Source organism: Dipodomys ordii, unplaced genomic scaffold (assembly GCF_000151885.1).
Source record: "Dipodomys ordii isolate 6190 unplaced genomic scaffold, Dord_2.0 Scaffold50, whole genome shotgun sequence".
Classification (NCBI taxonomy): Eukaryota; Metazoa; Chordata; class Mammalia; order Rodentia; family Heteromyidae; genus Dipodomys; species Dipodomys ordii.
In genome coordinates this window covers 706,263-732,616 of record NW_012267266.1, presented here as the reverse complement: position 1 = coordinate 732,616, position 26,354 = coordinate 706,263, and the positions used below count along the sequence as shown (strand labels likewise).

At 42.3% G+C, this 26,354-nt stretch overlaps 1 protein-coding gene across 4 annotated transcripts in view; it reads left to right on the top strand.

Annotated features, from left to right (window-relative positions):
* Arhgap26 (Rho GTPase activating protein 26) overlaps positions 1–26,354 on the top strand; it is a 462,007-nt gene that overhangs the window by 92,831 nt on the left and 342,822 nt on the right. For all 4 annotated transcript variants that reach the window (XM_013020413.1, XM_013020415.1, XM_013020414.1 and 1 more), the window contains exons 2-4: positions 17,518–17,613; positions 19,327–19,388; positions 23,847–23,918. In XM_013020413.1, the coding sequence (XP_012875867.1) occupies positions 17,518–17,613; positions 19,327–19,388; positions 23,847–23,918 (230 nt within the window). The remainder of the gene's footprint in view (positions 1–17,517; positions 17,614–19,326; positions 19,389–23,846; positions 23,919–26,354) is intronic.

Below are 26,354 nucleotides of genomic sequence, written 5' to 3'. Positions count from 1 at the left end.
GTAAAAATAATAATTAAAAATGACACAACCCTGCAGTGGTGTGTGGTATGTAGTTTGGCAAGAGTGAAGTCAATATATTAGGGCAGTAAATGCTCTCCATGATGGAGAACTAGCAAAACAAGCTTTTAAAAGCCCTACTACAGAAAGAAAGGGAAGAGAGGGGAAAGAGATATAGCATATTTGCGCTGATTAAGCAGTTTTCCTGCCTAACAGGTGCAGAAGAGGAAGAATATGATTCATTTAGAGTTTCTGTTTTTGTATACTAGGGGGCTGCTGGTTGTTCTGGTCTTGCTGTGTAGAGGTAGAAGTTCCAGAGTTATCACTTAAAGAGTTCTCTGTCATCTCTTATACTTCTCTTTCTTTGGTGGGGATTCTGAACTTAGGCTTGAATTCAGGGCCTTGCATTCTTACTCAGGTTTCTTTCTCATGACTGGCACTCTACTGGCACTCTACATTAGCTCTGATTTTTGATGATTAATTGAAGACAATCTTGTGGACTTTCTGCCCAGTATGGCTTTGAACTTTGATCCTCAGATCTCAGCCTCCTGAGTAGCTAGGATTAGAGGTATGAGCCACCAATGCCTAGCTGTCTCTTGCAGTTAAAGTTGTGCTTTTTGCATATGTACTATCTAGGACCAGGGAACCTTGAGCAGGATATAACATGGGTGATAGGCTGGTTAACAAGGTTGGTGTGTTTTCAGTTTTGATGTGAGGATAATGTGGCTTATACTTCTGCACGTCTGCATTTGTTACTCATTGGAGTCAGTGGATGCATTTGCTTCTTACCTGGCTTTATCTCTTCAGTGATTTATTTGCTCTGTAACTAGGCACATAAGTGTCACAATATGTCATTTGTTGTTGTTGTTTTTCAGTGAATAATAGAATAAATGAATGATTGGCCATGTCATGGAGAAGGAGGGATGTCTGTGAGGCTGTTCACTTAACTGTCGCTTTACCCCCATGGGCTGAGTTATGAGGCGCCCTGGCTGTGGTGGTGTGCAGGCCCACTATTGTCTTGGCCCTCTCAGAGCTGCCCATACAGAGGAAGTATAGAAAGTTCTGGGGGTGGGGGTCTAAATACCATAGACACACAGTGGGACCAGTCTGGGACAGTGGAGAGGTGGCCAGGGTTGTGTTTCTGAAGGCACACTTCAGAGGGTTTCCTGGGGGTAACAGGTGTTGGTAGTTGATTGCGGGGGGGGGGGCTTTCAGGCAAAGGTGGACTTTCGAGGGTTGTAGTCTGGAGCAGAAAAGGTTATGACCTGTGTGTGGAGAACTAGTGGGAGAGTGGCTCTAAGATGAGGCTGGAAGTACAACTTTGTTGTTGTCATTGTCACAGAACCCTAAGGTGCTGGCAGCAATATGACTTTAAGGTCTAGGCTTCCTAAGAAGAGAAATCTATTAGCTTCTTAGGGCTGACATAACAATTTAACACCAATGTACTCATGTACATTCTCACAGTTCTGGAGGATATGAGCTTGAAATCAGGGTGTCAACAGGGCCATATTTCCTCTGAAAACTCTAAGGAAGAATCTTTTTCCTCTTCCTCGCTTTTGGTGGCATCTTGCAGTCCTCAGTGTCCCTTGGCTTGTAGCTAGCTGTTCACTAAAGTTTCTGCCTCTGTCTTTATATGACCCATTTCCCTGTTCTTCTTGTGAAGGATACCAGTCATTGGACTTAAAACTTGGTCTTATTCGATATGATATCGTTTTGATTGATTACGTCTTCAAAGTCCTTATTTCCAAATAAAGTCACCTGGTGGGTTCAGAATCAACACAGATTTTGGGGTTACTCTTCAACCCACTACAGAAGGGTACTGAAGTTGGTGGAGCAGTACTGTAAAACTTCTCATTTTTTCAAGGTTTCTGGTTGATGGGCCAATGATGCTGGGTCCAGAAGCAGCTAGAATTCCTATTTCTAATGAGAGTGTCTGGCTACAAATTTTGTTTTTTCAGATACCTAAATACAGCTGTGAGACTGTCAGTGGCAGTGCTGCTCATGTAGGTCTCTGGCTCCTTCCTGCAGTGAGGGGAACATGTCTCAGGAACACCTTGAGATAGGAGGAAGCGTCCATGAGAGTCAAATGGCCAAAGTAATTAATGACCTGAGTGAGCAATGGCCTAGGGTTTTTCCATGGTCTTTCTCTTCTCTGGGAACAATTTCCTGCTAGTTTCTTGGAGGCATGTTGCCAGGGACTTTCTGGGTCCACAAGACATCTCTTTTCTTTCTTGTTTTCTCCCTTTCTCAGGTTGGTGTTACTAGCTTCTTCCAGTTCTCTGGTATTTAAACATAGCATGTGATGCCTTCCTATAGCTGTGGTTCTTAAAATTATGGGGTGTAAGAATCATCTGGAGAACTTGATTCCAAGAATTTCTTATTCATTAAGTCTGGGGGGGGATCTGATAAGGTGAATTCCAAAAGCCAAATCAAGAAACACTTCCCCCAGGGTTTTATTTATGGATGTGTGGAGAAGTTCCTTTAAATAATACTTGATGTATTAGAAAGGATGACTTCTGCAATTACCTGATGTTAATAGGCACAATACATCACCAGATTACATATTTAAAATTTTGGTCTAGATACTCTAGTGTGTACACACACATGTAAATTCTTCTCTGAACATTGCCTTTAGACAAATTGGGTTGAATATAGCATTGGTGGTACTTTGAAAACATTATAGGAATCTTGTTAGATAAGGAAGGGAGTAGGGAATACGCTTCTTGTGGCTTCGAGACTAAGCCCAGGAAATAGGGTTCAGATTGTTTTGTGTGTCTTGGATGTTTCTATGTTCCAGCTTTTCCTTTCTGAAAACAGGGAAATGTAAGAGTTTGCCATTCTTGTTACTGAACTCATGTTCTGTCCAGGCAGTGATCCTGTGATCAATTCTAGCACATAGATAGGGGGATCATGGTTTAGACCAGCCTGGAAAGTATGTGAGACCCTAGCAAAAATAAATAGTAAGAAAGCAAAGCAACAAAAAAAGAGTTATGTTGGGCTGGGAAGGTGGCTCAGTGGTAGAGTGCTTGCCTTGCATGCCTGAGGCCCTGGGTTCGATTCCTCAGCACCACATAAGCAAAAAGAAAAACGCCGGAAGAGGTGCTGTGGCTCAAGTGGTAGAGCTCTAGCCTTGAGCTGAAGAGCTGAGGGACAGTGCCCAGGCCCACAGTTCAGTCCCCACGACCGGACCAAAAAAAATGAGTTATATTCTTATTTCTATTTTCCTGTATGCATTTAAAAACAGTACCGGGCATTGGGTGTGGAAGTACATGTCTGTAATCCCAGCATTCAGGGGTAGAGGCAGAAAGATCATGAGTTTGAGGCCAGGCTGGATTATATAGTGAGTGAGGCCAACCAAGACCCTATCTCCAAAACACAAAAACTTTGGGATCTAGGGCTGACATAACTATCCTTTTATGAAAAAACTGTTGTGGCTACTGCCTGCCTTGACTTTATAATGCCATCAGGAAAAAAATACACTAGACAACCACCAAAATCATAGGAAATTATCAAGCTTATTAAGGGACAGGAAATTCTAGGGAGCTAAAGAGAGCCTCCCCCTTGAGAATGGGTGGGAATGAAAGGGGGCAGCTTCCTTCCCTGGGGAAGTGACCGTTTAAGCAGACTGTGAGGGAAGGGTCAGCATCCAGGTGGAAGCAGAGGGAGAGATGCAAGCAGGGGGAACAAACTAGACCAGACTTTGTGATCAGAGAGATGCTGGCACCTCTGAAAACCTGAAAATTGGCCAGGGGGTCTGGAAATAGGAAGGGCAAGGCGTGGTGCTGAGAAGGCATGTTTTGTAGGATTGGTCAGGCTTGTCTCAAAGGGAATGAGAAGAATTACATTTGGGAAGGGTATGGAAGGGACCGTAACAAGAGCAGATCTGCCTTTTGAATAGGTCCTTCTGGGCAACTGTGTGACGAAAAGGTCTGAAGAGGGAGGAACAAGGAAGAAGTAGGGAAGCCAGATAGAAGTCTAGGTGAGAGATGGCAGTGATGCAGAAGGGTGTCATCTTGGTCTCGCTCAAGCTCCTAGGTTGATGGGAGGAGAGTTAAGGTAGCAAAGCTTCCCCAGAATGCTCCTGTGCCCGGGACTAGCTACTTAATCTGCTTTATTTCCTGGTCTCTCTATTGACTTGTGGTACTTTAAATTTGTTATTTAATATAGCTCTCAAAAAGAAAAATTGAGATGTTGATTAGTACACATTTTTCTGTTAATTTGTGTACAGTCAATTCTGAACCTAAGTATAAGATCAACTCATTTATATGCAGAATCACCAAAATTGGGACCTCTTATGAATTCCAAGAACAATGAAAATGCTGTATGAAATTCTGCTTTTCTTTCACTTCTTTTCATTGCCTGCACATCCCTTTAACATGCTCTCCCTTCTACTTAGGAAGGATGGAAAGGAAAGGTGCTGCTTGTGGTTGTCTGGTCTTTCTCATCTTGTGTTGTGGTCAGTGTCAGTGGCTGGCTTACCCAGGGAAATAACTCAGGATTTCTGGGCCACTTGACTCTCATAGAACACCACTGTCTTATTGCACTTGGTGAGTTTTGGTTGGGGTGCCAGGCCTGGCCTCTCAGGCTGTCAGTGTCCTCTGCACAGCTGTGCATGTGACAGTCAGTCACCTTGTACTTTCTGTGAGTCTTGCCAAGCTCCTAGACATTATGGGTCCCCAAGAATTCTGTCTGTGGGCATTTAAGTACACACTGTGTGCACTGGGCTACAAGGAAACCCAGTGGTCATCATGGCACCCCAGCTGCACATCTCTCCAACCATGCCTGTGCTTCACTGTTCAGACTTATGAACTTCCATTGAAAGAGAAAATTGTTTAAAATTGCACGTTTAAAATTCTGAGTACAGGTCCCCAAACAGCTGTTCACATTGCATCCCATGAAGCTGTACTGCCTGTACTTCAGCACCCATTTTTCAGCTGCCCTGTGAACCTGTATCCTGGACTGACTTGGATCTGTGTGTCAGAGATTAACTGGGGCAGAATCTATGTTGGCAGCCCTGGCCCAGGTCTGTGGTCCAAGAGTGCTTGGCTCCCAGGCACCTACAGCAGCTGTCCTTCCTGTGGGAAGCCTGGTTTCCGGATGGGTTTCTGGGCAATCAGCACCAAGCTGTTCATCAACTCCAGGTGCCATGATCTGGGTCTTTACAAATTGGGTTGTGTAGCCTTTGGAATGAAACTTGATCAAGAGTCCTCTTTTTCTTTTCATTGACTCTAGAATTTGTGATCTTTTAATTGAATTATGTTCCTTCCTTCCACTCATACCATCACCAGGTTTTTTTCTACCATGAGCATGAATGACCTGCTTTGGGGACATTTGTAAATCTACTCTCAGGAACCAGAAGTCAAGCTTGCCCCATGGAACTCCATTTTCACAATCTGCAGTAGCTCTGTTATTGATGCTTGGCCCAGAATGCTATGTGATGATAGTTCTTGAACTTCAGCATTAAACTGCCTGGGGAGCCCAGATGTTTGAGCTCCAGACTCAGACATGGCAATCAAGGCAGCTGGGGGTGGGCTCTTTTGGAGAGGCTATGGCAAGCAGTTCTATAATTTGAGGCACACTCATCTTTGGCCTCTGCTATTGTGTGGTGCTCTGGAGCAAGGGAAGGCTCTGAGAACCTGCTGGAGTAGGATTTCTTCCTTGGACTGGCAAAGAGTTGATTTTGGGTAAGGAAGCAGGAATCTGGACATTTCTTGGGAACCTCTGAGGAAGTAAATGTTTGCTTGCTTGGATCCCTCTGCTTCGTTTCAAGATCACTCCCTCCCCTGAGGTATAGTAGGGACGGGACTCATTAAACAGGGGATAAAAGAAACTGAAACCAATTTCTGAGCATGTTATTAGGTGTTAGCTCTCTTGAAAATTGCTAGGTACTTTTTTTTTCTTCTTCTTCTAGAAATGTTCTTTTAATCCAAAGGGAGACAAATAGATTTTCCTTGTTTAATTGAAATTGAACTTATTCTGGTTTTGGGAAGATGCTGCCTGTTTCCTGTGGTATTAGTGTGGAGATTATCTGAACTGGGGATTAGGCTGATTCAGTCAGGATCCTAGTTCAGTGTGGAGCCCCAAGGAAGGAAGGCTGGAGGAATTCAGTAGAGTGGGAATTTGAGAAAGGATGGGAGACAGGTGTCTTGAGTTGTCCTCTTATCTTTGCAGGCATAAATCAGCTTAGCATTTTATTTACTACATTATTATATAAAACTGTCTAATACTAATACCTATGGTTTATTGAGTGCTTACTGCAGGCCAGGTTGTGTGTTAAAGTATATTCATGTATCATCTTCCCATCCCCTTGTTCTCCCCGCTAACTTCAGCAGGGAGCATTCCTTTTGGCTTCATTTCACACAGGTGGAAACTGAGCACAGAGGCCCTGTGGGTGGTTGCCATGGGATTTTGCACTCTTGGAGTCTGTTCCAAACCTTTTACATTTTACCAGTCTAGGCATATTGGGCTAATTGATGACCTTGATTTACTTACTTCTCATGCTGTGTTTTTTTCCTTGGCCACTCTCAAGTTCATCTCAGTCATTGATAAGAGCTACCAGAGCTCTGTGTGTTTGATTTTATAGTTTTGTCTGGCTTCTGCTGTTTGTGACTTTCTGGGTTAACCACTGAATGCCAGTTAAGCCCTGGTTCTTTGGGCTGGATGACTTGTCAGTTTCTTTTTATCCTTGCTAGCAAAGGTTCTGGGGTGAAAGGGAGGTGACAGACCTTGGTATATCTATTCCTGCTTTACCACTTAGGTTCTTGCTCATCTGGATTTGTTCAGTGTAGATGTTACTGTAGAGATCTAGAACAAGGCAAGTGTGTGGGAATGGAAAGACTGTAGGTTGTAGAGTTTACAGGTGTTGAGCTGTTTATTCACAAGTCTAACTCAATGGGAAGACTTAGAGAATAGAAAGTACTACATCCCTATGATGACCTGAACAGCAAATAACATCGCTAGAAATACATTATGAACCCATATTCAGTATTTTGCGGTGTTATTCTTGGAATATCAAAGCCTTATGATTCTTTAGATAATATCTGCAGATGTTTCTGAAGTAGCATTTTTTTTTCTTTCTATACTATGCATACAGGAAATCACCGAAAGAGGGGAAGATGTCAGTCACCTGGTAGCTTCCTGATAGAGATGGTGGCATGCAGATGTGAAAGTGTTTGCCAAATTCTGGATTCACATGTGGACACTTGGGCCCTGTCTTTGCAAATCTGGCACAGAGCAATGCTGCTCCAATTTTTCAACTCCTGGATTTTTCTGGCTCTTCGTCTCATCTTCAGTTTATTGGCAAGATCTTTCTTTTCCTTATAAACTTCTTCCAAGAAGGTCTGGCTTTTGCTCTAAGTTTAGGACAATAAATTTTCACATAGTATACGTCACCCTCTTAATCTAATTGAGCCAGCACATCATTGTGAAGACATCATTTTATTTGGGGGGTATTAGTTGCTATGGTTATTTGCTGAGGCTAACAGAGTCTGTGTTCTCTCAATTAGAATTTTGGAACTTGCTCTCTGAGAATGACATAGAGGTGTGCTTTGTTGTAGGAATATCTAGTATATATTCTTTAAAGAGAATGAAGAGGACAGGGAAGAAGGAGGAGGATGAGGAGGAGAAGGAGATGGAGGATGGAGGAGGAGGGGGGGGAGGGAGGAAAGAAAGAAGAACAGAAAAGAAAAGAAGACAGGAAAGATACTTAAGATGGAATTTTAAAGCACTTATTTCAGCTCCTGGTTTTTCGTTGTGTTTTCTACAGCTGAGTGTGCCACACATCAGCTTTCCCTTGGTTTACCTGTGTGATGCTGCTCGGTTCTGCTTCCTACTTTAGGTTTTATTCTGTCTGCAACAGTTTAAGTTCCCTTGGGGAATTTATGCATCTATCCCTCCAGGATCTATTAAAGCCTTGTATGTCCCAGGTGCTCCCTGGAAGGAACCTAGAGCTAAATTAGGCAAGTGTTCTACTACTGCAGTTCTTCCCTCTTTCCCCTACTCCCAGTGCCCAAATACTGTTATTTAATTCTAGCCAACTAGCTGCTAGTGAAAGGAAATTGTAAATTTGTAGATGCTTCAGAGTTTTCTAAAGTATTGGAGGAAAAACCTTTAAGTGCTCTAATGAGTTTAGTAATTCACTAGAATAGGGTTATTTGATTAGTTTGGTGACTCAATGAGGCAAAAGTTGCTTAATTCTCATGCTAATGAAGAAGACAGCTTTTGTTGATTTTCTTCTCTCTAACCTGCTGGTAAACGTCCCCTGGGCCTGCTTTTCTAAGGAAGGCTAAGAAGGAAGGCAGGTTTGCTAGTGCTCCTGAGTTTTGCCCTAACACATTTTATTCCTTTTCTTTTTAAAAAATTCCTATAGCCACCTTGTGAACATCCATATTATCCTTGTACTTACAGAGAAACTTAGACAGTTGAGAAATCTGGCTTCAGGCATATAGCTAGGAAGTGAGAGACCCTTGTAAGTGGGGCCCAAGTATGTGACACTCTTGAATTGTCCTGTGGCAAGTGGTGGTTGTGGGATTTGGGGAGGGAGGCAGTTTGATTTTACTTGGAAATACCCTCCTCCCTCCTCTGTCTCTCCCTCTTTCTTTTTATATTCTCCCCTGATTAGTCTTTTGATCTTCTTTGTTTTAACTAAGCAAATAGCAGTCTTCCTTGGGAAGCTTTCCCCTGCACTGACCTTCTCCTGCCATATCATATCTTGGTGCTGCACATGGATATAACTGCACTAAATACAGTACCTCAGTTCTCCCTGCCCCTTCTGCTTTGTGTCTGGGATTGAGCTTGTCTTCATTGAGCTGATGCTGATTAAATCACTTAATGCAATGGTCACAGATTCAGCACCTACTATATGACATAAACTGCCATTGAATTTGTTCTGGGCTGGGGATATAGCTCAGTGATAGAGCTTCTGCCTATCCTATTAAGGCCTGAAGATAGAACCCTACTACCACCACCAAAAAAAAAAAAAAAAAGAAAAAAAAGGCATGGCGTGTTACTAATTTTCTCAATCTGTAAAAGCACAAATACTTCCACTTAAACTCTCAACATTCTTTTTTTTTTTTTTTTTTGTCAGTCATGGGGCTTGAACTCTAGGCCTGGGGTGCCATCCCTGAGCTATTCAGCTCAGGGCTAGCGCTCTACCACTTGAGCCACTTCTGGTTTTCTGATGGCTTATTGAAGATAAAGAGTCTCACTTTCCTTCCTGGGCTGGCTTTGAACTGTGATCCTCAGATCCTAGCTTCCTGAGTAGCTAGGATTATAGGCGTAAGCCACCAACACCCAGCAACTCTCAACATTCTTATAAGGACAAGCTACTATTTATAATTAATATATTATAAGCATATATAAAGTGTTAGGTTTAAAAAGAGGTAGCCGAGTAAGAATAGCACCACACACGTGGTATTCAGGTAAGGGGTAGGTTTATTCATTGTTCTGGCTGGCATCAGGCCATCTTGGTCCTCCATGCAGTGGGGAAAGGCTTGGGAAAGAGAGCTGAGAGAGCTGGGAAAGAGAGAGAAAAGAGCTAGAAAAGAGAGAAAAGAGCTAGAAAAGAGAGCATCTGGGAAAGGTGGGAAAGAGAGAGCTAGGAAAGAGAAGAGAGCTGGGAAAGAGAAGAGAAGGAAAGAGCTAAGAAAGAGCTAAAAAAGAGCAGAGAGAGCTGGGAAAGAGAGAGCTAGGAAAGAGAAGGGAGCTGGGAAAGAGAAGAGAAGGAAAGAGCTGAGAAAGAGCTAGAAAAGTGCAGAGAGAGGGCCTCTGGGCCTGGGCTAGGGCTTATCTAAGGTATGGGCAAGAAAGGTCTGGCCACATCAAATTCAGATGTGACCTCAGTGGATGCAGATGTGACCTCTTCCAGGTGTCCCAGTTGCCTAGGTAACGCAGGTACTGGGTGGAGACTTTGCTGAGAGGAGGGTGGAGTCCGCTAGCCATCCAGGAGCGGACCTTACATAAAGCACATAAATAAGTGAACAGATATGTTTGTATCTATATACATATAATCATCTGTATTTTAAAATATGAAATGTACAGTATACAGTGCTTTGGAACTACAAGAGCATTTATATGCACTGTTTCTATGTGATCCAGTGTATCTAATGGCAGCGTCACTGGCCATAACAGGACTTGGAGTTTTCAGTAGGGAGCAGGGGAGGGTTTCTTTGGTTGTTTTGTTATCTAGCTTTCCCACCGGAAGGAGACCTCACCACTGAATGATCTCATATAAAGCGTGATGGGTCAGTAGGAGTGGGTATTCACAAATTCTAGGCATCTCCTAGATCTAGTAAAAGGCTTAGTCAGTGTTTATCTTACCATTCTTCTGTAAAAATATGGTTTCCATCTTCCTAAGGGACAAAGTCTAGATTCCTTTATGTGGCATTCACACCCTTCCCAGTGTCACCTCCTAACCTTCTAGCTGAATTTCCTGCTATTTCTGGGTCGATCTCCACTTTTGTGTTTCTTTGCTCCCAGTCTTCACTTTTAGAATACCTTCCCAGGCCTGTCTTCCTACCCTGCTCCCCTTCCTTTTGCACATTAGAATAGGCTCAGCTCATAGGCCACTCCCTGTTCTTTTCTTCTTTTTTTTTTTTCTTCCCCCTTTATGAAGTCTCCAGTGGCCCCAGCTGGAATAATATCCCACTTGGACTTGTGCTGTTTTTTTTCCCTCACTCTCACTGATTGCCTGAACATTTTCTTCCTTAATTTGAAGTTTTGTATATGTAGATTAGGCCTTTCTACATTGAATTTTCTTAAGGGTAAAGAATGTATAACTCCCATCATTTTATTTCTCTGAGTACACTGATAGGTTCTTAACTATTAGAGAAAATTAGGCAATATAGTCAAGAGTTTTGAGTTGGAACAGATTTCTTATGCTACTGTTTATTAGTTGTGTGATCTTAGACACACAACTGAGTCTGTTTACCTCATCTGTAAATGGAGATAATGCTCTATTGAATTGTTGTTGGGATAGAATGACTTAGTGTACTAGTAGATTGATGTAGCAGTAAAGAATTGGAGGGGCTGGGGGTTTAGCTCAGTGGAAGGGTGCCTGCCTGGCCCTGGAAAAAAAAAAGGAATTGGATACATTAGTGTACAATCATAGCTGAAATAATGTATAATAAAGAGAACTTGGCTCCCATATTTTTCTTGATAGTAATACCATGCAATAAAATTGAAAATCTCCTTTGTTCTACCTGGTTTAATTTTAAACATCAGCTTGGAAGATTTCATTAATCTTAGTTTCTTGTTTGGAAAAACAAAATTTCCAGAGTCTGTGCTGGCTGTGGCCTCATTTAGGTAATACAGCTTTAAGGAAATGATTCAAGGAAGAGCACAATGGTCTATATATAGTCAGAATATCCATCATATAATGTGTGTACGTGGCTGGTGTGATTGGAGAATATAGGTATCTTCTGCTACAGTGAGATACGTTTTCTGAGCCAGCATAATTTAGATTTGAAGAATATCAGCTCCTTTGACTTCTTTCCCCTCCATGTCTTGGGCTTGAATATTTTAAACGAGCATAAGTCCTTTAAATGTATTAAAGCAGCCCCTTCCACTAGAGGCCAGGTCTCTCCCTCAATGGCTGATAGACATTTTGTCTTCCTTAGGTGAGTTGTCTTCATTGGAGGGATGAGATATTTCCCAGGCACTGATGTTAAGGTTGGTTGTCATTTCTCTTTGAGAAACTCGCCTTCTAGACATGGTTGATTGCCACCTAGTGGCCACAGGAAAGACCATGTAGCACAGATACTAGACATGCCATTGGGACTTTTTTCTGGTTTTGAGATTGAAAATGCTCTTTCATTTTTGCTAGTCTAATGACAGGGGTTTGAGATGTAAATGGCATTTACCCATAGACTGTCACTCGCTTTCCCCATGGCTAAACACACTGACCTAGGTTTACAATGCCACACAGCGTGTTGGGGAAGTGCCTTTCCTCAAGCAGCTTCTGAGAGGATGGGTTCTGTTGGCCTACCTTTGGAGAGAGAAGAAGAGTCTCTGATAACTCTTTCTCAGTTTTTACTCTAGACTTGGGGATTTGTTGAAAGGGGAAGGAGAAAGGGGGCCTGTGGTTGTTGCTAGCACTTTGTTTGTAGTTCATTTCTCCAGGTTCTTAGTACAGAAAAAGTTTTGGTTTACTATCCTGGCTGGTAGTTGGTCTCCCACCAGCTTGGTGGAATAATCCTCAGTATTGACAACCTTAGGGGAGGTAATTCCATGTTAATTATGGGCATATTCCTACAATTCTCAAGTTTGACCAAGATTTACGTAAGCTGCCTTATCTGATAGGGTTTTACTTGTCCAACATGGACTTGGGAGGCCCCCCTTTGATGAAAGCAGGCAGAGTACCTAACTTGTTTCTCATTTTCTTTCTGCAACATCTGCTCTCAGCCAGGCAGTGCAGTGGGCTTTGGGGATAGAATGGTCAGCTCATAAGGACATCATTTTGTCTTCATGGAGCTAATGAGGGCATATATGAATCAAAATATTACTTGAGCAAATAGACAATTGCTGTGAAGAAGTACATAATACTCAGGGAATAAAACATAGGGTCAAGTTTGACCAATTAGAAAAGACTGAAAAAACATCTTGAAGGAAGGAACTTTTGAGCTGATAGCTACAGGGGACATAAATATATGGTGATAGATAGTTGTGAAAATACTATAGGAACTGCAAAAGCCAGAACATCTGGAGCTCAGAGGGGAGGTGATGGGTCATACCATACAGGCAGGCAGAGCCTCTCAGGTCTTCAGAAGGTTTGGTATTCATCCTTGGAGTTCTGGAAAGCTTCTAGAGCTAGCATAGTTGGGTAGCTGCCACAGTTGGGTAGAAAACTGGTCAGAGGGACAGATGTAGATGTGGAGAGAGTAGAGAGGAGGAAGATGTAGTCATCCAAGCAAAGGGAAGTTTGGGGGTCAGCTGGTGTTGATGGAGAAGAGTGCATGGGAGGCAGATTAGACAGGCCTGGAAATGGGCATTGTGTGTGAAGCAGGATGTCATTCAGGTGTCAAATGGTGTGGCAAAACAAATAGTCGCACCCTTTCCCATCCTTGGCTGGTTCTTTTGGGAAGAGGAGTGATGGGGAGAAAGTTGGTTAATGTGTAGAGCTTTACCTGGGAATGGAGTGAGGAGTAAACTATACCCTTTTCTAGCTTCTCAGCCCTGGATCCTCTCTGGTGACTCTGATACCTGTAAGCCAGTTTGTGTTGCTAACCCCCCAAAGAAGTCTGTATAGTAGATCTAAGGTCTCTGTTCAGCCTTGTCTTAGGTACTCCTTGCATTATCACACAAAGCTACTCTGAATAGTTTCAGAATCATTGCAAACACAAGGCAATAAAACACAGAGTGTAAGTGTACTTGGCATTTAGACAAGGGAGAAGTTAGCATGATGGAGACTGGTTTTCTGTGCTTTATGAAGCCCATCGGATTGCAAATTCTGACCTTAACAGTTGGCTTTTAGAAACTGTAAACACTTAAGTCTAGAAAGATGTGACTGGGTAGTAGAAAATTTGAAGGACAGTAATATGCAAGTTGAGTAACTTTGAAAGGCACAGAAATGCAATCAGTCCACGAAAAGAAATAATTGTAAGATTCCTTTGACTTTTCTATTATGTGTATGTACACATGTGTGCATGTATGCACAGTTATGTCAAATTTTACCCAAGGAGTAAATGGAAATTGCTTGACCTGTGATATTGCTGGGAAATAATGTGTACATTAAGGTAGATTCCAGTTTTTGAAAAATTGAGATAAACCTTTAGTGTTAGGAAGAATTCTTCTTGGGTTAAATTCTCTTTTCCTCTATGTAGATCAGTATTTGCTGAGCCAGAGACAGCATCTTCAGGAAGGGAAGGGTCCTTACCTCTGGTCCCTGAGTGAGGAGAAGGTTTTGGGAGTATTCTCTCAGGACCCAGACTTCTAATGCTCCCAGATTCTGTCTGCCTTGTTCTTCTTACTAGGAGAGACACATCCTTGTCTTCGCTGCATGCAGGCAGTGACAGCTGTGCTTTGCTCTGGCTAGCTTTCTACTTTTCTAGTGACAGCTGTTCTGCAAAGTAAACATTATTGACTCAGCTTGGCACCTTGCTGTGTCTTGTACTGCTTAAACATGAAACAGTGAGGTTATATGAGCAGGGCCACAACTCTTGGCATGCACCCAGCCTGAGCCTGTCACTCCTTCCTTGTCCCTTCTCCTTCCTGGAATGTGTATATTAGAGTCCTATGTGAATCTGAGTGAATGCTCCAGGAAGGGAGCTATACATCCAGGGTGATGATTTATAGAAGTTACTATCAGTGAGTTTTAGTTGAAATAGTTGAGTTGAATGTTAAAGCCCCTTATTATTCTTTTAAAAATCATTTAAAATTATCCCTAGTTGTACTAAAGAGTTTAAATTCAACATGTCAATTCATGTGTACAATGCATCTTGATCAATGTCACTCTTTGTTTTATTCTCCTCCCTTTTCATTTATTCCACTCCTACTCATCCCTTCAAGTTTCCTAGTTCCATTTTCACACATGTACACTGAGTACTGTATTATAACTGTATTATTTGCCTACCCATACTCTCTCCAATCATCTGCCTCCCCTTCCACATTTTTTAAAATCCATTAATTGCTTGATGAGCAACTAGGCTTATTCCAAACACTGGTTTTTGAGTATTCTCATTTTGATGTCTTTGCTATTGACCCAAATAATACAGAGGGTTATCTTAATGGGGTAAGGCAGCACAATGTCCCCATATATTTCAGGCATCTCAGTTCAGAGGAGTTGGCTAAAATTATATATGTCTTCTTAGTGTCTGTGTGCCATTTTGCTAGTCCTTTAACTTCTGTGAGTGATACAGATAGACATGCTTACTTTCCTGGGTCCTATGACTAGATTTATCTCTTAGGAAGGAATAGCCTGGCCTACAGCCCAAGGTACTGTCAGATGAATTGACTGAATTGACTGAGACTTTGTGCCTAATCTGGGTTAGTTACACAGCTGATAAATGGTATAGTTTGAACCCTGGAGCCAATGAGGATTAGGATGGGAGCAAGGAGTTGGGCTTGATTAGCCTGCTACCATACCTCTCAGAATGCAAATGAAGAAGAGAGACTCCCCCAAAACAGGCCTGAGTTGCCATCACTCCCCCTGTGGCATGGATTTTGATCTAGTAAAACAACAGGTGTCTATTACAACTTCCCCAAGATAAGCTCCTTTACAGGCTCCGTACTAAGTCCAAGGTAAGCTCCTTTGCAGGTTCCAGTAACTGGAATTCTCACTCCAGCCAGCTGTCTTTACTGGCCCAGAGCCTCATACTGTCCATACCAGTCCTCATTACCTCATCTTCCACCAGGTGCACAGGACCCACATTACTTCTCAGCTCTGTGCTACACAGGGTGTGTTCTGTGCCACTGAAAGTGAAATCAGGTTACCTTCTGCTCATCGGCTGCCAGGGCCTGCCCCTGGCTAAGTGGGTCCCCCTGTGAAAGGATCCACAAAGGCCTCCTTGTGCATTATGAGCTGCAACTCTGTTCTCATTGGCAGCTGCCTGGCAGCACAGCTCTTCAGGTGCGTGCTGGAAGCTTTCCCAGGAGCTAGCTTGCATTTCGCCTTTTTTTTCTACTTTGTTGAGATGATTGTCTAGCACAAGTTTTTCTTGGCCTAATGAGAAGGCACAGGAGAATTGTCAGGTGGACAGTGAAGCAAACATGTTCTGATTCTTTGCTCAGGCTTTCCTTTGTGAGTTCTGATTGAGGAAACATTTGGACTAAAAGCCACATACAACCACACCTACATTTGATACACTTGCCTTTTGGGACTCTTAGAGGGATTTTTCTCTTCCACTCTGAAAGTTTTACTCTTTTGCTCTTGTCTATCTGTGACCTCCGCTTTCCTTTCCTGAGAGCCTCCCCACTGTGTTCTGACTTTCAGATGCACCGTTTTCTTTCTTGAAATGCCATGGAGTGATTTGTGCTGTGAGAGATGTTCTCTTTTCTGCCCTTGCTGGATGGTTATTAAAGAAGCCTCTTTTCCCTGCCAGCATCTTTTTGACTTTTTGTCAAGGACCATTCCATAAAAGTGACTGAACCAAGGAGGGCTGAAAGTTGGCTCCTGTTTGTTTGTTTGTTTTTCCTCTTGTGGTGTAGAGCAGGGTATTTTGCATAAGTGACTAGCTTAGGGCTCATACCCAGTATCCATGTAGCAGCCTGAGCCTTAGACCTGAGCACAGCAGTCTGGCCAGAGCTTGGCTCTCTGACTAGCAGCTATTTGAAATGAGCGCTGGGGCTTGGATTTTAGGCACAGTGTCCTCAACATGCAAGTATTCAGCACATGCTGAGCAAGGTGCATTGCTAGGTGCCAGGAGAGGAGACAAATCAAACAAAATCAAAAGATGAAAACCATGAGCTGAAACCTCATGGAAAGAGCATGGCTGAGGATCATAGATGCATATATGTTTATGTTGGTCTGTAAAGCCAGGCTCCCCCGCAACCCCAATCTTATTAAATCCAGGCTTTTACCAGTTATGATTCACATTTCCTTCCACTGGGAGTTGGAGCATAATGCCATTTCCCTCTCTATGAGGGAAGCTTGTATGAAGCTAATTTGAATGATTAGCCTAATCTGCAGGAAGGCTGCACATGGAATTAAGCATGTTATACTGAGCAGCCTTGTCTGCCAGGCCACTTAAAGGTATCTTGATTAGTTTTGTACCCTTAACAGAAGCTGAGGGCTCAGAAAGGATCATTGGTTTTTATAATTTCCTTAAACAAAAGTTTAGTTTTTGTGTGGTGTTTTTTAATTTGGCAAGGACCCCAGAGGGTTTTCATTATATATACTATGTGTGGGATGTCTTTTTACCTAGTACAGACATTGCCAGGGCTTTGTTCTGGGAGTGAGGGTTGTAGCCTCCCGGGAAAATGGCTCACGGGGAAGTTTGTTAGGCACTGGGCTTTTGAGAATGGTGGATCTGAGAATTTGGGCATTCTCTGTGCTTGCCTTGTAAGAGGCCAGGTATGCTGCAGAGACCAGACAGCTCCAAGCTCCTTCTATCCATTTTTTCTGAGGCTCCCTCCTTAAAGTTAGTCTGTGTTGTGAGGTTGATTGGTAGAATGGATTGTTGAGTCAGATCTGTGGGCAGCCGTGATGAAACTACAGGAAGGTTTGGCAGGGGGTGGGAACCTGATGTTGGCTCTGATCCTGGCTTCCTTCTGGTCCTCCCAAGGCAAGTAGATTCCCATGTATCACGTGCAGATATCAGGCTTTACTGTATGGCTGGAGGAAGGAGATCTAGGACTAGAATTCATTAAAGTCATTGAAACAAAATATTAACTTCTACAGCAAATCAGTGCTTCATATTACAAATGAATATTTACTGTTTTAATTTTATATCCATTTATGTTGTGCAGTAGTCTCAGGACCAGATTTGCTCATTATTACATTCATTGACAAACTAAGAAGGATAGCATCCAGGAAAGCTGGATACATTTTAGTAATTACTTTTTTCTCCTCCTTCTTTTTCCTGCTAGATTTGTCTTCAGCAAAGCGGAAGTTTGCAGATTCCTTAAATGAATTTAAATTTCAGTGCATAGGCGATGCAGAGACAGATGATGAGATGTGTATAGGTAAGTCATCATTTTGTGAAGTACAAATATGTACCCTCCTTGTTCCAGTTACCAGTGTCCTAGCAGGCCTTTTTCTGGGACAGTAGGCCTGGAAGCTTAGAAAGATCAGAGGTCACAGTGATGGCAGAGAGACAGAGATATGAGGGTCAGGCTGAGGACTTCTCTGAGCTTGTCCTTATTTTCTTGGATCATTTTACCCTCTAGTTGAAGGACAAAGCTGGAAGGTTTGGCATTGGGGCTCTGTTCTCTACTTTCCTTTAGTGTTTTCCTTCTCACTGGTTTTGTGATGTTTTTCCCACCAAGTACAGTCATAAGAACCTAAAGCACAAGTCAATGCAGATAGATGACCTGAGAAATAAACCGTAGGTTTGCAAAATGATTGATCATGGGTTGAGATAAAAATGCAGGCATGGTTTATTTGGGTCTAAGTTTTCTAAAAATTCAAATTGCCTTATAAGTTGTATTTGTGTAAAATACTAATTTTCAATCTTCTCTGGGAAGTCTGAGAATCCAATCCAGGCTCTAGTTTTTGGCCTAATCACAATTGATTGGAGCCATGTAGCACTGCGTGCGGAGGGGGAGAGGAGCTCAGTGTCCAGTTCCCTCTGTCCCTACTCCTTCTTTTGCTTCCTTAGTGCGTAGCTCTATCACCTGCTTTACTCTGTATGCAGTCCTGAGCATGGGAAGATTGGCAGGGTCAACATTCCTTTCCTAGGTCATGTTAATTAACTTTTTCCTTTCTTTGGTGGTATTAGAGTTTGAACTCAGAGCCTCACATTTACCAGGTAGATGCTTTACTTTAACCACACCCCCTGACCTTGTTATGTACTTTATTCTTAAACTGGGCATTTTGGTTCACTCTATGAAGGGAGAAAGAATTGAAAAAGCTGGAGCTGAAGCTAACTCAGTGGTAGAGCATGTGGTTATTAGCATGTCTTCAATCTCTAACAACTCCCTTACTCCCAAAAAAGGATTGAAAAAGTTTTAGTGAATTAATTTGTTCTTCCAATACTTATTGTGTCCATCACCATGCTGAATGCTAGGATATAGAGATGGGCAAAAACTTGGGAGGATGCTGGGGTAGTGAAAGCACATCCTTGTAACTTGTGATGGATGAACGCTTTTCCTAGAATTGTCTGTGTATCCTCAGGGCTACTACCCTCTGCACTGTTGCCTTGATGGATGATTCTGGCAAATAGGGCCATGTGCCATGCTGCTGGATGAGTTCTATTACTGAGTGGCTTCAGGACTTTGTCCAAGCAGATGCCAGAGAGGTGGTTTTTGATGCCAGCAGTGCTATTTGTTGAATTTTAATGTCAAAGAAAAGGTTAGGTTCTGACGCAACCTCACAACTAGAGGTTGTGGAGGTTCAATCCTGGATAGGAAATCCTTCACCTCCTAATTGAACTCTGTCCCTTGCAGCCCTAGGCCTGGGAACCTGCCAGTATCTACCAGTCCTGGGAATGCTCAGAAACAGGCAGGTCCCTTCCTTGAAGAAATACTTCCCCAGCTAGAGTGCCAGATGCTATTTAACCTGCATTTGTGGGTCATCCTATCTTTAATGATTAATGATGAAAAGATAAGAGGAGCCTAAGGAAACCATTGACTTAACGCTTGTGCAGGAATTTAAATCCATAGATTAATAGTGAGACTGTAAAAGCTTTACCATGCCATTACTTTCCTTCTACCTCATGGTGCCTTTCTGTCTTCCAGCAAGGTCTTTGCAGGAGTTTGCCACTGTCCTCAGGAATCTTGAAGATGAACGGATCCGGATGGTGAGTAAGACTGGACTGCTTTTGGTCTTACACATATGAAGACTGAGGGCACAAGGGATTTGTTGTCAAAAGACCCAAGGTCTTTAGAGGACCTGTGTAAAAACCCCAGTATTGGAGGGAGATTGAGAGAGGATGCACATTCTCTGTAGTCTCTACATTCAGGGTTGGAGCTTTTGAGTGATTTAACTTTTGAGAGCCTCAGAGTCTTTACCAGAAGAAGGAGAAAGAATGTGTCCTGCTTTTCTCCTTCCTGTCACATCAAACTTGTCCCAAGGCCCCTTTGATAGTAGGGCGTCACTGCTTCACTTTTACTTCCAAAGTACCTAGCACAGCACCTGCTGAGAGCCAGTAAACAGAACTTAGTAAATACAGGCAACTATAACAAAGTTTTCAAAGAGATAATCTGCAAATTAAAAAATTAAGTGCTGGTCTCTAAGTTCCTAAGAGATACTTTCAAAGTAGCATTTAAAATGTCCAAACAAGCTGGGCATAATGAGTCACATCTGTAATATCAGCTACTTGAGAGGCAGACATCAGGAAAACTATAGTTCAAGGCCAGTCCAGGCAAAAAGCTAGTGAGACATCTTAACCAATAGCTGGGCATAATGGTGTATGTGCCAATCATTCCATCTATGCAGGAAGCATAAAATTGGAGGATTTTTCTCAGCCAGTTCTGGGAAAAAAAAACAAGACTCTACCCCCAAATTAACTAAAGCCAGAATGGCTGGGGGAGTTGTTCAGCTCATAGAACGTCTGCCTAGCAAGGGTGAAGCTCTAAATTCAATCCCGAGTACCCCTTCCCTAAAAAAAAAAAAAAAAAAAAAAGGAAAAAACAACAACTGAAAAACCAAAAATTTTCTCTTTCCATAGCAACAACCAATAGTGTAAGCACTAAGTTTAGTGAAACAGTACTTTCCATTTATCTCTCACCTTGACTCTGTGAAGTAGCATCTATACTATTTCCATTTTCAGATGAAGATGCTGCGGTATTCCAGGGTTTCGTCTTATGGTTCTTAAGTGATAACGTCTAGATTCAAACCCAAATTGGAATTATATAAAAAAATGTGAAATTTTCTTTAAAACTCCAAATGGAGTAGAAGCCTCCCTGCTCTGGGAGAAATACACGCAGTTTCTCCTGATTATTCCCTGTTGGCTGTTGGCACCAGGATTAGGAGGGTGGTGGTAGCCACAAAGGCAGGATTGGTGGTGGGTGGAGGGAGGGAAGCATTGTGTGTTTGTGCACGTGCCTGAGAAAGGGAAATGGTTCTTTTGAGTCTGATTCTTGGCTGAGTCAGTATTTGGGGGTGGGGGGTGGGGAGTAGTGAAAGAATCACCATGAGCACCCTGCAGGCCATGGCAATCTTGCTGTGGCCTGTGGTAAGGGAACAATGACCAGATTATACTTTTTAGCTTGCCTCTGCAATTTCATTATTAATGTCAGTGAATTGAGTTTCAGCTGTCTGCATCTGAGTATCTGGCCACCGCCAGCCCCTTCTCATCCCTCTTCATTTTGGAACAGCTTCATCATCAATTCAGCTCAGCTCAGCTCAGCAAAGCTGCATTGTCTTTGGGGATGCATTTTCCTTTTTTCTTTTTGGTGGTACTAGTGTTTGAACTCAGAGCCCTGTGCTTGCTAGGCTGGCACTCTACCACTTGAGCCATGCCTGCAGCTCTGAGTTTTTGCTTGTTATTTTCTACCTACTTTAGACTTTTTATCATTGCTGAGATCTCAAGCACACATGCTGTGTTCAGTTTTCCTCTGAGGAGATGAATCTTACGGGTTTTTCTGCCCAGACTTGTCTGGCCAGGATTCTCCCAAATCAGCCTCTCATGTAGCTTGGGATGATAAGCCTGTGCTGCTGTGCCTATCTGTTGGTGTAGAAGGGGCTTTGTGAACTTTTCTGCCTAGACTGGCCTGTAATCAATCCCAATCTCATAATGTGAGCTTTCCAAGTACATAGGGTGAGAGGTGTGAGCCACCAGTGCTGTGTTTAATCCTTTCTGTTTTCAGAAACATTCAATTTTCAGAAACATTCAGAACATTCAGAACATTCAGTTCACTCTGCATTTACTACATTGTATCCTGATAATTACTGTATGTGTTGGTACCCATAATAGATGTGAGTTCCTGAAGGGCAGAGAATGGTCTCTGTGTCTCAAACATGAGGCACAATTAAGTAAATTTTATAGTCATAGACTCTTATATTGAGAGGGACCTTATTCCTCTCCTTGTACAATCTCTCATTGGACAGATAGGAAAACAGGTTTGTCATGTCTGATAGTAGCTAGTAGTGGGACTGAGAAAAAGCTTGAATGACCTGCTTCCCATGTGAGCATTTGAGTGTTTTGTGTGTTGAGCTTTTGTTTAGTTATTCAGGCCTATCCAAATAAGTCCAGGGACTTAAAAATATAGATGTCTTGGAGCAAGTCCAGAGGCTGATTCAGTGGTCTGAGGTATGGCTTGGCTATTGGAATTGTAAAAACTCCCCTGGTGACTGTAAATGTGCAGATAATGTTGACCCTGACTTAGGGCTTGCCATACCTTGGTGTGCCTTAGACACCCGCAGATGATTTGTTAATAGTCTGAAGCAAGGGAACCAATGGAGCAACACTAAGCAAATAATAAAGATTAAGTTCAACACCATTGTAACTCTCCAGTGTCAAAATGTACTTTTCTAAAGTAAGTGTTCTCAAAATTGAGACAAGAGAAACAAGAAAAAATTTGGAGACCTTTCATTCTCTGTGTCTCACATTATCCAGTCGGTTCTTTACTATGTCTGTCTAAGGCTTCTAGCATGTATTGTGTTGATTTTACTCAGAAGAACAAACATGCATATGATTGAGGAAAAAATACTGCTCTGTTGCAATGAGATTCTCGAAATAATTAGTTGGACAAAGAGTGAGCAATGAGTAAAGATTATAAAGTATTGTGCTACTGTAGAAAAGACCATAGACTCTTAGATGGGGAGAAGTTCAGCCCACTCATTTAATGGATGAGAAAATTAGAACCCAGAGAGGTTAAATGTTTTGCCCATGGTCACACAGTTGGCAGCCAATCAAGAAATAATTCATTCATTCATTTAGTCATTCAAAAGAATTTGAGTGAGTCTTTGTTTCAGCACTGTTCTGAGCTTTGGGGAGAATGATGGATGAGTATTAATAAGATAGGTGTGCGTGCGTGCGTGCGTGCGTGCGTGCGTGTGTGTGTGTGTGTTTGTGTGCGTGCGTGCGTGTGTGTGTGTGTGTTTGTGTGTGTGTGTGTGTGTGTGTGTGAGAGAGAGAGAGAGAGAGAGAGAGAGCAAGCTTTTGCCAGAAAACTTCACCTAACATTTTTATTCTTAGAAAAGCACTTGGTATGCTAACTAGCTTACATTCATGGTCAGAGAAGACCTCCACAAACAAGGAGCTTTTAATCTAAAACATTGATTATAATAAGCAGTCATCTGTACAAAGATTTAGGGATAAAAATTTAAGGAGATAGCCAGGAACAAAGGCCCTGAGGTGGGACAAGTCTGGTACATTTGAGTACATTGGCATGATAGTGCTGGTTGGAGTACAGGAGTTGAGGGTTAGCTGTAAGGTACAGTTGAAAGGTAGCTAGTGAACAGGAGGCACAGATGTCCTCTCTCCTGTCTCCTGTTTACTGTTGTAGGACAATGCTACAGGTTTGAAAAGTGTTTGTGTTAACAGATATCCAAAGGTACTTTTTTTTGTTGTTATTGTTGGTCATGGGGCTTGAACTCTGGGCCTGGGCTCTATCCCTGAGCTCTTCAGCTCAAGGTGAACACTCTACCACTTGAGCCACAGCGCCACTTCTGGTAGTTATTTGGAGATAAGAGTCTCACAGACTTTCCTGCCCAGGCTGGCCTTGAACCATAATCCTCAGATCTCAGCCTCCTGAGTAGCTATGATTACAGGCATGAGCCACCAGTGCCCCACAGGTACTTTGTTTTTTAACAAATTCACTGTTGATCAGTTTTACCTACAAACTGGTTGATGTCACCGAAGCTTGAAATTTAGACCCTCCTATGTATGACACCTATTCCCTCCTGACTTTAGGTGGTTGTTTTAGTCTGTTAGACATCCCTTATTTCTTTGTAAATAAGCAACATTAATGAAAGAGCCATGTGATGGCACATACCTGTAATCCCAGAATTCTAGAGACTAAAGTGAGAGGATTTTGAATTTGAGGTCAACCAAGGCTACATAGTTTGAGGCCAGCCTGAGCTCTATAGGTAAACACTATCTCATATACACAGGAGTAATATTCTGTTTTAAACTGATGAGCAGATTTTGTTTAAATGTGCTATTTGTCCTGTCCAAGTATTATACACAGTGACTCAGGTAATATTACTTACTGAAACTTTTATTCTGGGGGATCATTTTTGTGATAGAGCTGCTGTGATTCTTTACTGATCCTGTTGTTCTCCCTGTGAGCCTTTTGATTTTCTTTACCAGATTGAGAATGCAAGTGAGGTGCTCATCACTCCCTTGGAGAAGTTTCGAAAGGAGCAGATTGGGGCTGCCAAGGTAAGAATTTAACAAACTTTGTTCTTGAATTTAGGGTGGAGATCTGGAAATTAGGGTGGAGATCTGGAAATACATCTTCCTTAGAAAAGTCTAAGAAGGCCTTCAGAATATGGAGGTCTGTAGAAACTTTTTGGTAGATAAGCCTAGAACCCAGCTTCTCTAATCATTGCAGTTTAATTGTATTGCAAGCTCAGAAGCCACCATAGACTATACCTCTTCATATTATTAGATGTCTGTGTATTGGATGGTTGGCTGCAGTGGACAGAGCATTAATCTTGTGGAATTATGTTTACTGGAGAAGTCTTGGGCTCAGCCTCTCTTTTACAGAGTTGTGCATCAGGCACTGTGGGCAGCACAAGGACCTTTTAAGCACCTGACAGTAGTCAGCTTCAGCTCATTTTGCTGCATATGGAAATGGGCCGTCTTTTGACAGATCATTACATATCCAAGAGAAACTGAAAACCCCAAGATTTATGGAAAATTTCCTGTGGGAAAATAGCTTAAAACAATGTATATCTCACAATATAGGTCAAGCTTATACATGCAAGTCTGCTATAGCCTAGAGTCAATAATCACTGACCTGACGTGGAGGTACTGTGGCCAAAGGTTAATGCTAATATGTTACTGGAAAGGAATCTTATTCATATTTACAAGATGTCTTCTGTGGTGTTCTGCCCTGTGATAAATCACTGGGAAATCTAGTCTATTTGACCTTCAGTAGAGTGTTATAGGCCACCAGCAAGGAAGATGTTTTCTTTGGAGTCAGTGAAAGCAAAAGGCTTTCCCACATTTTCCTGTTTTTCTGGAGTGAATTCAGCCACAGTCCCTTGTGCCACCTGCAGGGCATTTCAGGCAATACCACTGCTTGGTATGGATTTTACTCCTTGTGAAATGTCCTTGAAAAGTGGTTAATGTAATAAGCTTGAGGCCCTTGCTTGACCTCCTGCCTTTCTTCCTTTCCTTTCTTCCTCTTTGCCTTCACCATCTTTTCTCCCCCTTCCTCCTTTTTCTTCTTCCTTTCTTGCTCCCCTTCTTACTCTTTTACTCTCCTACTCTTTTTTCTCCCACTTTTCTCTCTCTTCCCCGTCACACATGATTTCTAGAAATGATATGATTACTGAAAAAGATAAATGTATTATGAAGATCTTTTAGAAGGATAATTGGTCCTAATTTGAAGAAGAAATTGTTTGAAGAAAATAAAATTCACCTAGTTTTTTTTTTTTTAAAGAACACATCTGTACCAATTTCATTTTGCATTTTCTGAGAAGTGGAAGCTCATTGGTTTTGTATCAGAGATCATGGAATGTGTGATTGGAAGAAAATCTTATTGCACTAGCATTTGGTCCAGGATACAGAACTGTGTGTGATGGCCGAGAAGATGCTCTGGGTTAGGCTTGTTGACCTGGCTGAAGAGCAGGGCCATGGGTCTGTGCTCTGGTGTTTTTGAACAAACATCACAGTGGCTTGAGGGTATAAAGAGCTTGGAGGCAGAGCAGGCCTGAGTATTGAGTTATCTTTCCTATAGTTACTTCTTCTTCTGAGCACAGTGCCTCTCATTTGACCTCTTCTCTTGCCTTGTTTTGTGGTTGCCACAGTCTGCTCAGGCAATGCAAAATCTGAGTTGGCTTCCTCTGAGTTTCATACTAGTCATAGCAATCATAAGAGCACACTTTTTTGGGAACTCTAGGAGGTGGAGCTTGAAAGAATAAGAGAATTTAAAGACAGTAATCACCCTTTTACATATATTTTCCCTCATGCATACTCTGGGCTCTTGTTTACGAAATCATTAATTATCATCAATAGTAAAGTAGTTTTGACAGTACCATGTGAAGGCTGCCTGAGAGAGGACTCTTGAGCACTCTTAGGCTAATGAGGCTGCCCTGGAGAGGATCATGCCATTGGAACTTGATGTAACCACAGCCCAAGGCTTATATTTCTGCCTTTGGGGAAGTTGATTTTTCCTGAACTGAAGGTAGATTTACAGTGCTGGGTTCTATAAAGAATAGACATTAATGGTGGCTGAGATGGGCTTAGCGTTAGGCAACTTGAGTCCAGATTTCACTTCTACCACTTACTTGTACATTTAGAATTACTGAACCTCCCGTGGCTGTACTCACATAAAGTGCTTAAAAGTATATTTTTCATATAATTAGTTATTTGATATTGGCTATGAGATGTACAAAGTATTCACTGAGAAAAATGTATGAGGTGCTGGTTCCTCTGGGCCTGACATTGTGCACTGCCCTGGGGTTTGGTGGTGAGAAAAGCAGATGCGGTTGTTGTGCTTATGGGTTGAAGGGAGAGAAAGGCATTAGACAAAAAAGATGTAAACAGATGTGTAATTTCAAATTGTGCCGGGCACTTAGAAGGGTTCTCTTTGTGGAATTGTTCAAGGCAGGTGGTATTCTTGATGGGATATTGATGCTGTTTATTATC